Source organism: Hyperoodon ampullatus, assembly GCF_949752795.1.
Source record: "Hyperoodon ampullatus genome assembly, chromosome: 15".
Classification (NCBI taxonomy): domain Eukaryota; kingdom Metazoa; phylum Chordata; class Mammalia; order Artiodactyla; family Ziphiidae; genus Hyperoodon; species Hyperoodon ampullatus.
In genome coordinates this window covers 29,039,785-29,050,923 of record NC_136928.1, presented here as the reverse complement: position 1 = coordinate 29,050,923, position 11,139 = coordinate 29,039,785, and the positions used below count along the sequence as shown (strand labels likewise).

Here is an 11,139-nt window from a genome sequence, read left to right as displayed (position 1 = left end):
CCGTGGATTCAAACCACCATGGATGGTGTAGCACTGTAGTATTAGTAAATTATTTACTAATAATCCAAAATTATTTTGGAAAAAATCTGTATAGAAGTGGGCCTGCACAATTCAAACCTGTGTTGTTTGAGCAAAACCGTACTTGGTATGTAAACGTATGTGAAAAAGTCAGAGTTTGTCAAAGTTATGGCAAGAACTTTGAAAATTCCAGTTAATGTTTCAGAAGAAACCCACTCAGGCTTGCAGCTTCTTTATCTCTGTTCAGTGGTAAAAGATACAGAAAATGGGCATCCTTGCCAATGTTTCATATTTAATAAGATTCTTGTATTTTAATGCATTAAAAACCTCGGGGACTTCCAGTGGATGAGCATCCACCTGCTAATGCAGGGGACACGGGTTCGATCGCTGGTCCGGGAAGATCTCACATGCTGTAGAGCTAAGCCCGTGCGCCACAACTACTGAAGCCCGAGCGTCTAGAGCCTCTGCTCTGCAACGAGAGAAGCCACCATAATGAGAAGCCCGTGCACTGCAATAAAGAGTAGCCCCCGCTCACTGTAACTAGAGAAAGCCTGCACGCAACTACGAAGACCCAGCATGGCCAAAAAACACCCCTAAAAAACAAAAAACAACACCCGTGAACAAATCAGTCACAACCAGGAACAGGTCATGATAGAAAAAAATCAGAATAAGAGCAAATCTTCTATGTTCAGAACAGCTGAGAAAGCATTTTTGACTATTACAGAAGTTTATTTAACAAAAAAGTTCAGTAAGAAAATGTACACGACCCAATTTTCATCGTAGTAAAATGTGGGGAGGGGACATGTGGAAGCAGTTGATTGCTCTGGTGAAGAGAGCCATTGTTCATACTCGTTCCAAAGCTTCTAACATGATGATACTATTTCCTCGTATTACCTAAGAAAGAGAAAATGAATTTGAAAGAACACAATTCATTTAACAGACATATCGATGATTAAAATGATCTGATTTCATCAAATCATTAATGGCTTTTCGGTTATTAAATGTCAGTTTGTGAGGCTTTTTTCCTGGTCACAGGAACGCAAAATAATTCCAGTCTTTTAATAATGACATGAAGCCACTAAGCCCTTCATAATGAGATGCACATCTAGATCGAAGGCTAACAAGTACCTTTTTGAGACCAGTCTCCAATGACCCATTTCACTTAAACTGCAGGACTCAAACGAACATGCCCATCCCTGCCCCTAAGGGATCCATAAGTTAGTGGGAAAAATAGGTACAGCAGAATACATCAGTCAGTTTAGGGGTATAAGATCATCGAGGGAACAAACCAAGATGGAAGTTGGAAAAAGTAGGATTTCTGAAGATGACATTTTAGCTGGGTCTTGAAAATTGGGTACAATTTTGACAGGAAGATAGGAAATTCTAGACAGAACTGAGATGAAAAAGTGTAAGGGCACAAGGAAAAATCTAATCTGAATAAAGTAAACGGTTATGAAAGGAAGTGGTAAACAAAGACAGTTCGCACCTAATCTTAGAAGGCCTCAAACACCAATCTTAAAAGTGTTTGGAAAGCATCATGAAACCAACAATGAACCAGTGACAGTTTCAGAGCTGGGGGAATGACCACTGTTTTGGCAAAAGCGTATATAAGAGAATGGGGGTGGGGGAGACTTAGAGGCAGGAAGAAAAGTTATAAAGAAAAGGCCCCAGGGGCACAGTGCCTGATATAGTAGCCATTCTATAAAAGATAAGCCAGGATACTCATGACAGCATAGGTGAAATGGCTGGTAATGGCTGGTAAAGAGGGATAGAAAAATAAGTCAAACTGGAAGGGGACTATGAAAATAAGGAGCCCCTGGTGGACTGTAGGTAATGCAATCACAGATCAGTTCAAGTAGAGCTGGATAGGTGAAAAGGACAGGAGTGGGATGAGGGATGTGGAACGATTTATTAGAAATGGAGGCATTCTGAGTAAGATCAAAGTGGAGCTATGCTTGTAGGCAGGTGGTGGAAAAATAGCTGTAACTTGTTCTTTTCTCCTCTCATTCTACTTGCTTTATTTATTATATACAGTATCATTTACTATCTTCCTCACTCCAGTGTCATTTCTATGAGGCAGGGACTTTGCTTGGTGCACCATCCCCAGTGCCTAAGCTGTGGCAGACACACAAAAGGTTAAGTACTGTTAAGTAAACAAATGAACCTCCATGTGATTACCGCAGCTGACAGACTGGAAAGGAACATGACAGGTGGGAAAGTGTCTTGGAGCCTGGCAGAGGCAAACAGCAATGAGTATGGTGAGAAGGTGGCAAAGAATTAAAGAGCTGCATTAAAGAGAACAAGGCCCTGAAAATGACAATGGGGACTGAAGGAAACTACAGATTCTTACTCTTCTTACAAGTTAGGAAAAGAAGAAAGCTAAACAACATGATTACCTAGTTCTCAAGAGTTTTAAACTCCTGGCTTATTTGCAACAGATGATGAACATCACATCTCACTGATAAAAGCATGAAAAACAAGTAGGCTTCTTTCCTAGCTCCCTCCTAAATTTGTCCCTTTCTGACACTTTCCCTAGACGTGGAGGGTGGTGGAGAGAAGTTATTTCAGGTAACTAAGATTTTCAGATCTGTGGGCTTTTCCTTTTTGCCATCATTAAAAAACAAAACCACTACTTTCATCAACATTTTCTAAAATGGTATCACACACTTCTTTGCCTTCTCACATAATACACAGTTAAGGTTTGTCGTGAACACCTCTGTTGTGCAGCGCTCTACCTCTGTTCCCACTGTGCTCGAGGCCCCATTCTCCAAATCAAACTGGAACCATCAGGTCCCGAATTCCATATTGCTCCTTCGTTGGGCTTCAATACTAAGTATTGGCAAAGTGTTGCTCAGGCTTTTAAAGTCTCTTGCAAGGGCACAACTGCCTAATAAAGAATACAAACATAATATGGAGCTACAGAAGCACAAAGCCTGATCATCTGAAATATGTAGCATCAAAAAAAGACACAATTTTTACTACATTCTTAGGGGAACCTTGGAGTGGAGTAGAATCTTTAGGAAATAAGACAGAGTTGACGCTACTGACTACTCTGGGGATGTCTCAGAAGATAAGAGGCTGGTCGAGACATTGTTATGTAATTATCCACCTGACAGATCCCCCAAACAAATTACGCCACCCCCTTCAGAATACACACATTCTTAATACTATTCTTAATTTAATACTATTAAGTTTGGGCAGAAGACCTAAATAGACATTTCTCCAAAGAAGATATACAGACTGCCAACAAACACATGAAAGGATGCTCAACATCATCAATCATTAGAGAAATGCAAATCAAAACTACAATGAGATATCATCTCACACCAGTCAGAATGGCCATCATCAAAAAATCTAGAAACAATAAATGCTGGAGAGGGTGTGGAGAAAAGGGAACACTCTTGCACTGCTGGTGGGAATGTAAATTGGTACAGCCACTATGCAGAACAGTATGGAGGTTCCTTAAAAAACTACAAATAGAACTACCATATGACCCAGCAATCCCACTACTGGGCATATACCCTGAGAAAACCATAATTCAAAAAGAGTCATGTACCAAAATGTTCATTGCAGCTCTATTTACAATAGCCCGGAGATGGAAACAACCTAAGTGTCCATCATCGGATGAATGGATAAAGAAGATGTGGCACATACATACAATGGAATATAACTCAGCCATAAAAGGAAACGAAATTGAGCTATTTGTAATGAGGTGGATAGACCTAGAGTCTCTCATATAGCGTGAAGTAAGTAAGAAAGAGAAAGACAAATACCATATGCTAACACATATATATGGAATTTAAGAAAAAAAATGTCATGAAGAACCTAGGGGTAAAACAGGAATAAAGACACAGACCTACTTGAGAATGGACTTGAGAATATGGGGAGGAGGAAGGGTAAGCTGTGACAAAGCGAGAGAGAGGCATGGACATATATACAGTACCAAACGTAAGGTAGATAGCTAATGGGAAGCAGCCGCATAGCACAGGGAGATCAGCTCGGTGCTTTGTGACCACCTGGAGGGGTGGGATAGGGAGGGTGGGACGGAGGGAGACGCAAGAGGGAAGGGATATGGGAACACATGTATATGTATAACTGATTCACTTTGTTATAAAGCAGAAACTAACACACCATTGTGAAGCAATTATACTCCAATAAAGTTGTAAAAAAAAAAAAAAGAACCAGGAGACCTGGGTTCTAGTTCTGAGCTTGCCACTAATCAGTGATGTGTCACTTCCCCTGTCTGAGCCTAGGTTTCTCTTTCAGTTAAATGGAAGGGCTGGGCTAAACGATCTCCCGTCCCTTCCTACTCTAAAAATGTTACCATTCTATCCTTCCTTCCAAGGCCTTTTTAATTGAAACTTGTATCAATTTTCAATTCAGAGAGAAATGTTTCTGATGCCTAAATGAGAAGCTGAGTTTTCAACAAAGGCAGCTATGCAAGTTTTTATGTTTCAGACCAAACGATTCTTTGGGGCAGTTTTGATCTCAGTTCTCATAACTTAAAAATCTAGATTTTGTCATTACTCCAATCTAAAATAATATACTGTGACTCCAGGGAGATCAGCTCGGTGCTTTGTGACCACCTAGAGGGGTGGGATAGGGAGGGTGGGAGGGAGGGAGACGCAAGAGGGAAGAGATATGGGGATATATGTATATATGTATAGCTGATTACAAGTATAGCCAAAATACAAATATTTTGGTTGCCAACACAAAAATAAAGAATGCTCAAAATGTCACATTTAATTTTATAACATGTTTCAGTGCCAGCCTTTAGTATATGTATGGTATAATCCACACAAATTAGCAGGAACATTCATTTCATATATACTTTACCCAGTAAATATTTAGTTTCAAATCTACGGGTCTTGAATCATGTACCAAATACCATCCAGTCTGTTAAACTCTCCTCAAATTAAAGACGAGGAAATGAAAAAAAAAATACTATTAAGTAATTTCAGTGGCCTCAATGGGCCACTGATTGGACAAGGGAATAATGACGCCAACGTAACTGTCTCCTTAGCCAAACAACTTGTGAAAAAACAAAACTGTAACTTGTTTCCCCTTTTTTCCTTAGAAAAGCTATCCTTCCATTTTCTTTATAGACTGTTTTTTAAATTAAAGACAATTGATATATTATCAGTATTTCATTTTCAAAGTGAACTCAGCCACAAGAATTAGCACCTACTAACACAAGACTTTAATTTTTAGTCACACAACACCCATCAGAGGTGTAGGAGCAGACTGCCTAACACGGTAGGTAGGTGCTCGTTATTTGAATGACTTGGGAAGACACTGCTTTTAACCAATTTCCGTGTAAAGAAAATTAAGCCCATCAAAATTTAGGGAGAAAATTAAGAGAAAGATCCATGATCTAGGCTCAATTCCTTCTCTGATAAAAATTCCGAGAAGTGCCACACATTCTCTAAAAAGTTATCTTCCCAACTTAAGAACTTTAGATGTCAATTCCTTCTTGAATCCTTTTTTAGCAAATTTGTTGACATATGAACCAAAATCCTAATCTACCCTCTATTAGAATGAAGATTTCCTAATCTGTAAAAGGAATGGCTAGGGGGAAATCTTGGGGTATTTTAAAACTGTTTTTATAAGAAACTGCTGCTAATGATTTGCCCATACTTTTATTCATTTTTAACAGAAGCTCAAGGAGACTGTACCTGGAAAGAAGGCAGGTTTACATGAAACGTGTGGGGGTGGGCGGGGAGTCTCATAGCTAGAGATTCCAAGTTGTTTCTCTAACCCTGACTACTGATTTGCTTTTCAAAATGCAGTAATGGAAATACACTTGAAATAAGCAATAACACAAGCCTTGGAAAGGGTGATTAAAAAATTACACCCTGGGCCTCCCTGGTGGCGCAGTGGTTGAGAGTCCGCCTGCCGATGCAGGGGATACGGGTTCGTGCCCCGGTCTGGGAGGATCCCATATGCCGCGGAGCGGCTGGGCCCGTGGGCCATGGCTGCTGAGCCTGCGCGTCCGGAGCCTGTGCTCCGCAACGGGAGAGGCCACAGCAGTGAGAGGCCCGCATACCACAAAAAAAAAAAAAAAAAAAAAAAAAAAAAAAAAAAAAATTACACCCTTTTACTGCTCAAACTTTAAAAAGTGAGGCAAAATCAAGGCTAATGATTAGGAACTCTTACCACCTCTTAGAGGTCTACATGCTCAATGATTTGCTAAAGCTAAATTGTCTGTTTTGATTCACCCTGCCCAGGTAACTCAGACTTAACACTTACTGGGTATACTGTCCTGTGTTGGGCAGAGTGGAATTCAAAGTCTGGGTCTTGTTGACAAACATCGACAAACTCTTCTTCGGTAGTCATACCACTATGGCCTATTGAATGCAGAAACGTTTGCTCCTATGATTAAGAAGTCAGCATCTGTTTTCCTCCTATTTTCTTCCATGTGAATGGCTGTCATTGTATCCCTTGCAACTTTTACCTTGACTACTTTTTGAGTGTGATAAACCAGAAAATCTAGGTTAATTATATATACAATTAAATCCCAAAAGTGTGATCTGTGACCTGGCAGATTTGCATCAAATGGGCACTTGTTAGAAATGTAAAATCTCAGGTGCCATCCCATACCTATTGAATTAGGATCTGCATTTTAACAAGATTTTCTGGGAATTCATGGCATGTTAAAGTTTGATAAGCAGTAATCCTCACTACATGTTAAAATTACACAATATCTTTTAACAAAAAAAGAGAGCAGCACCCTTAGAGATATAGTTTCAATTGCTTTGAGGTGGACTCTAGGCATAATTTTTGTTTGCTTGCTTTTAAAAAAACTCCTCAGGGCTTCCCTGGTGGCGCAGTGGTTGAGAGTCCGCCTGCCGATGCAGGGGACATGGGTTCATTCCGGGAAGATCCCACATGCCGCGGAGCGGCTGGGCCCCGTGAGCCAAGGCCGCTGAGCCTGCGCGTCCGGAGCCTGTGCTCCGCAATGGGAGAGGCCACAACAGTGAGAGGCCCGCGTATCGCAAAAAAATCCCCCCAAAAACAAAAAACAAACAACTCCTCAATGACTGATTGTAAATGCTCTCAATCACTGGTTAATCTTTGCCTTACATTAGAACCACCTGGGGAACTTAAAAAAATTTTTTTTTATTGGAGTATAGTTGGTTTACAATGTTGTGTTAGTTTCTGCTGTACAGCAAAGTGAATCTGTTATACATATACATATATCTACTCTTTTTTAGATTCTTTTCCCATAGAGGCCATTACAGAGTATTGAGTTCCCTGTGTTATACAGTAGGTTCTCATTAGTTATCTATTTTACACACAGTGCTATATATATGTCAATCCCAATCTCCCAAATCACCCCTGCCCGCCGGCCCCCGTAACCATAAATTTGTTCTCTACATCTTTTTTTTTTTGATTTTTTATTAGTTTCTGCTTTATAACAAAGTGAATCAGTCATACATATGCATCTGTTCCCACATCCCTTCCCTCATGCATCTCCCTCCCTCCCACCCTCCCCATCCCACCCCTCCAGGCGATCACAAAGCACAGAGCTGATCTCCCTGTGCTCTGCGGCTGCTTCCCATTATCTATCTACCTTACGTTTGGTAGTGTATATATGTCCATGCCTCTCTTTCGCTTTGTCACAGCTTACCCTTCCCCCTCCCCATATCCTCATGTTCTCTACATCTTTGTCTCTGTTTCTGCTTTGCAAATAAGTTCATCTGTACCATTTCACCTGGGGAACTTTAAAAAACTCTAGGCTGCATCCCAGACTAATTTGATTCTAAAATACAACTAAGATTGAGAACTACTGCTCTAATGAAGGAACAAGTATGCGTCTCTATTATAGAATAAAGCTCAAAAATGATTTCTAACAGCCATTTCAAGTCTAAGGACCTCAGTGGGTTCTGTGTAAGATTCGGATCTAACCTACAGGTAACTGGGATATTATCACAGTTGAGTAACTGTCATTAAGTTAAACTAAAAGGGAGATGGATGTCTAATCTTGCCTGAAATTTGCCTAACTTCAGTTTAACCCAAGAGTTTGATAGAAGGGACGTTAATGCTTATTCCAAAAGAAAAATGAAATCTCTTAAGAGAAATCTTGTGTCTTTACTTACCACCATTCCAATATTGTTCTGTTGCCCACTAGTTGCCATCTCCACACATTCATCTATCACAAGATTCATAAAGGGATCAAATCCCCTCAATATTCCTTGGACATGTCTGCCACCATTTAATTTCACTGTGTAAAGGGAAAAAGACATTTTAATAAAACTGACCATTAATTATCAACTAAACTATTCATTAAAAATTAGGTGAGATAGGGATTTCTCTGGTGGCACAGTGGTTAAGACTCTGCGCTCCCAATGTAGGGGGCCCAGGTTTGATTCCTGGTCAGGAAACCAGATCCCACGTGCATGCCACAACTAAGGGTTCACCTGCCGCAACTAAGGAGCCCGCCTGCCGCAACTAAAGACCCAGAGCAACCAAATAAATTTAAAAAACTAGGTGAGATAAAACTCAGGTATTTGAGACGTATAATCTACTATCTTTACTATATGCCAAGCACTGGGCTAAACATTTTACATTTACTTCCACAGTTAAACTTATAAGAATCCTATAAAGTAGAATTATCCTGACTTTTTATGAAGGAACTGAAGTATAGCATTTTTAAGTAACTGGTTCAAGATTATACAGTTACTGTGGGGTACAGCTGGAATTCAAACTGAAGGCTGCTTTCCCCTAAAGCCATGGTCTTAACCCCTATATACTTCGAGTACTGTACAGGTTAGATTTTAGTCCTTGTCTGTCCTTTGTTTTAAGGAAAAAAGTTAAGTTTTCAAATATAAAATAGAAAATACTGTTAATTTTATCAAAGTGAGAGAGGGCTTATATGAAGTAATGAAGAGTCTGAAGTGCTGTGAAACTTCCTAAGTATCAAAAATTAAGTAAATAAAACTGTCTAGTTAGAATTTTGATAAACCTGCTTAATTAATGGATATGAATTAGAGGTTCTGTGTGCTTTGAATTTTTATGTTGCTCCTTCAAACATTATATACCGCCAAGGCACATGTAAAAAGAAATTTAATATTTAAAAAAAAAGGCCCGAAAATAAAAAACCAAAAAGACTTACATGATAACTTCTTGTCCATAAATCTGAAAAAGCAAAAGGGGCAAAGATTATGTAACTAATTAAAAAAATTTAAGCACAAGTAAGCACAAAAGTAGGTATAGTCAAGATAATCTGTTAAAATATACACAATAGGAATAATGAAATTTAAAAGAGTAAAAACTGTACTGTGGTAAAGGATGAGAGAGTGATGGGCTACCTCAGTTAGTACTTATACTGAGCAATGTGATTTGGGAAGGGGAAGATAAACACAAATGGAATGGATTTATAATACATTAATGTACATTAAATTGCATCTTTATACTGATGTGAATTACAAACCATTCTTGTTGTTCAATACTGACCTTTCAATGACAGGATTTTACAACCATAACAGAAAAACAAAGATTTGGTTATATTTTTAGCTATTTCCAAAACCAAACAAAGTTGTGAAGAAACCAGAAGGTATTCAAACTATACCCAATCCAATAGGTATTTTATTTTATTTTATTTTATTTTATATTTGAGACAATAAGTAGTATTGTTTTATTTAATATTAAACATCAATCTTAAGTGTTCAGGATAGTCTTCAACACATAATTACGCTTTAGCAAAATAAATGCATATTTTGAAGTTTTAAATAATCTGAATTAAACAAGAAAATTCCATCTCAGCAGGGTAGTATGAGAATATGAAGACATGTAGTCAAGCCAGTTTTTACCTCTTCCAGTTATAGGCTAAAAAATATGAAATTTCATTCAATTTTAATATAAATCATGGGAGAATTCAAAGATAAATAAGAGAAAGGGCCTGACAGAAGGTGTAAGAGGATAGGTTTTTACAAATAAAAAGATATAGTATGATATATAAAATAATCTATTTTAATAGGATATGTTATATAAAACAAATATAACACACATGAGCTTATTTAATCCTATGATGGCTTTTATAAATCACATACATACAAATTAATAGTAAGTATCAGCATTTAATAGATGGGGAACTGAGGCTCAGAAAGGTTAAGTAAAATTTCCAAAGTCACAGCAGTGAAAAAGTTTGAGCAAAATCAAATGGTTCAGTTTGGCTGGAGAACACAGCACTCAAATGTTAGTGTGTGTAATATTTGGTGCCTGGATTTCTGATGGAGGAGCTTGAGTGCTGGGTCAAGAAATCTGGACTTTGTTATGTATACAGCAATAAGTTATTGCAGCAGAACCAGCCAATGGCAAGACTACTGTGGCATGTGTAAGTCAAATCATTATGCTATACACCTTAGACTTACACAGTGTTGTATGTCAATTATATCTCAAAAAAACTGGAAGAAAAAAAAAAAAAGACTACTCTGGCATTGACTTTTAAGAGCAGGACAAAGCATTTGGTTAGGCCAGGGTATCTCAACCTCAGCATACTGAAATCTGGGGCCCGATAGTTCTGTTGTTGCACGATATCCAGTGCATTGTAGAAAGTTTTAGCAGCAACCCTGGTCTCTTCCTACTAGATGCTGATAGAACCAGACTCCCATCCCCTCAGTTAAGAACCAATGAGTTATGCTAAACCAGGAGGATGGTATAAAAGTGTAAAAGATGGTTATTTGTGCGAAATTAAAGGAAGAAAAAAATTAAAAGTCATTTTGGAGGCAGACCTGCCAGGATTTCACAATTCATGAAATCTAAAGATAAGAAGAGAAAGGTATTAAAACTAGTTTCATCCTCTGAAATTCTCAAATAATGTCTTAAGAATCAAAAAGGAAACCTTACAAATACAGAATGGTCCTTCTGTTAAAAAATAATTACCATTTCACCAGTTCCTGATGAAGCCAGAGGACACGTAAGATTTTACCAGCTCACCAATAAAAGGATAACTTGGATAAGCATTTTCACAGCAATAATTTTTTTCCTTAATGTTAGACTTATGATTTAATAATTGTCTTAAATTTGTAACAGATCCAACTAAAATACACACGAGTTTTTGCACAAAAGATGGCTTCAATACAAATGTGCATTTAAGTGTAAAATCATTAAATATGAACT

At 38.3% G+C, this 11,139-nt stretch overlaps 1 protein-coding gene across 1 annotated transcript; it reads right to left on the bottom strand.

Annotated features, from left to right (window-relative positions):
• Positions 1-354: 354 nt before the first annotated feature.
• SNRPG (small nuclear ribonucleoprotein polypeptide G) lies at positions 355-10,761 on the bottom strand. The gene is made up of 4 exons (XM_079720917.1): positions 10,752-10,761; positions 9,134-9,156; positions 8,118-8,242; positions 355-912 (listed from the first exon to the last, which is right to left on the bottom strand). The coding sequence occupies exons 2-4, from the start codon at positions 9,150-9,152 to the stop codon at positions 862-864; spliced, it is 195 nt and encodes a 64-aa protein (XP_079577043.1). The 5' UTR covers positions 9,153-9,156; positions 10,752-10,761; the 3' UTR covers positions 355-861.
• Positions 10,762-11,139: the final 378 nt, after the last annotated feature.

What these genes read in the sequence shown, in the direction of transcription:
- SNRPG (XM_079720917.1), bottom strand. An exon ending in AGAACAATATTGGAATGGTG is followed by an intron (nt 913 to 8,117) that starts GTAAGTAAAGAC and finishes TCTCTTTCTTAG; the next exon opens with GTAATACGAGGAAATAGTAT.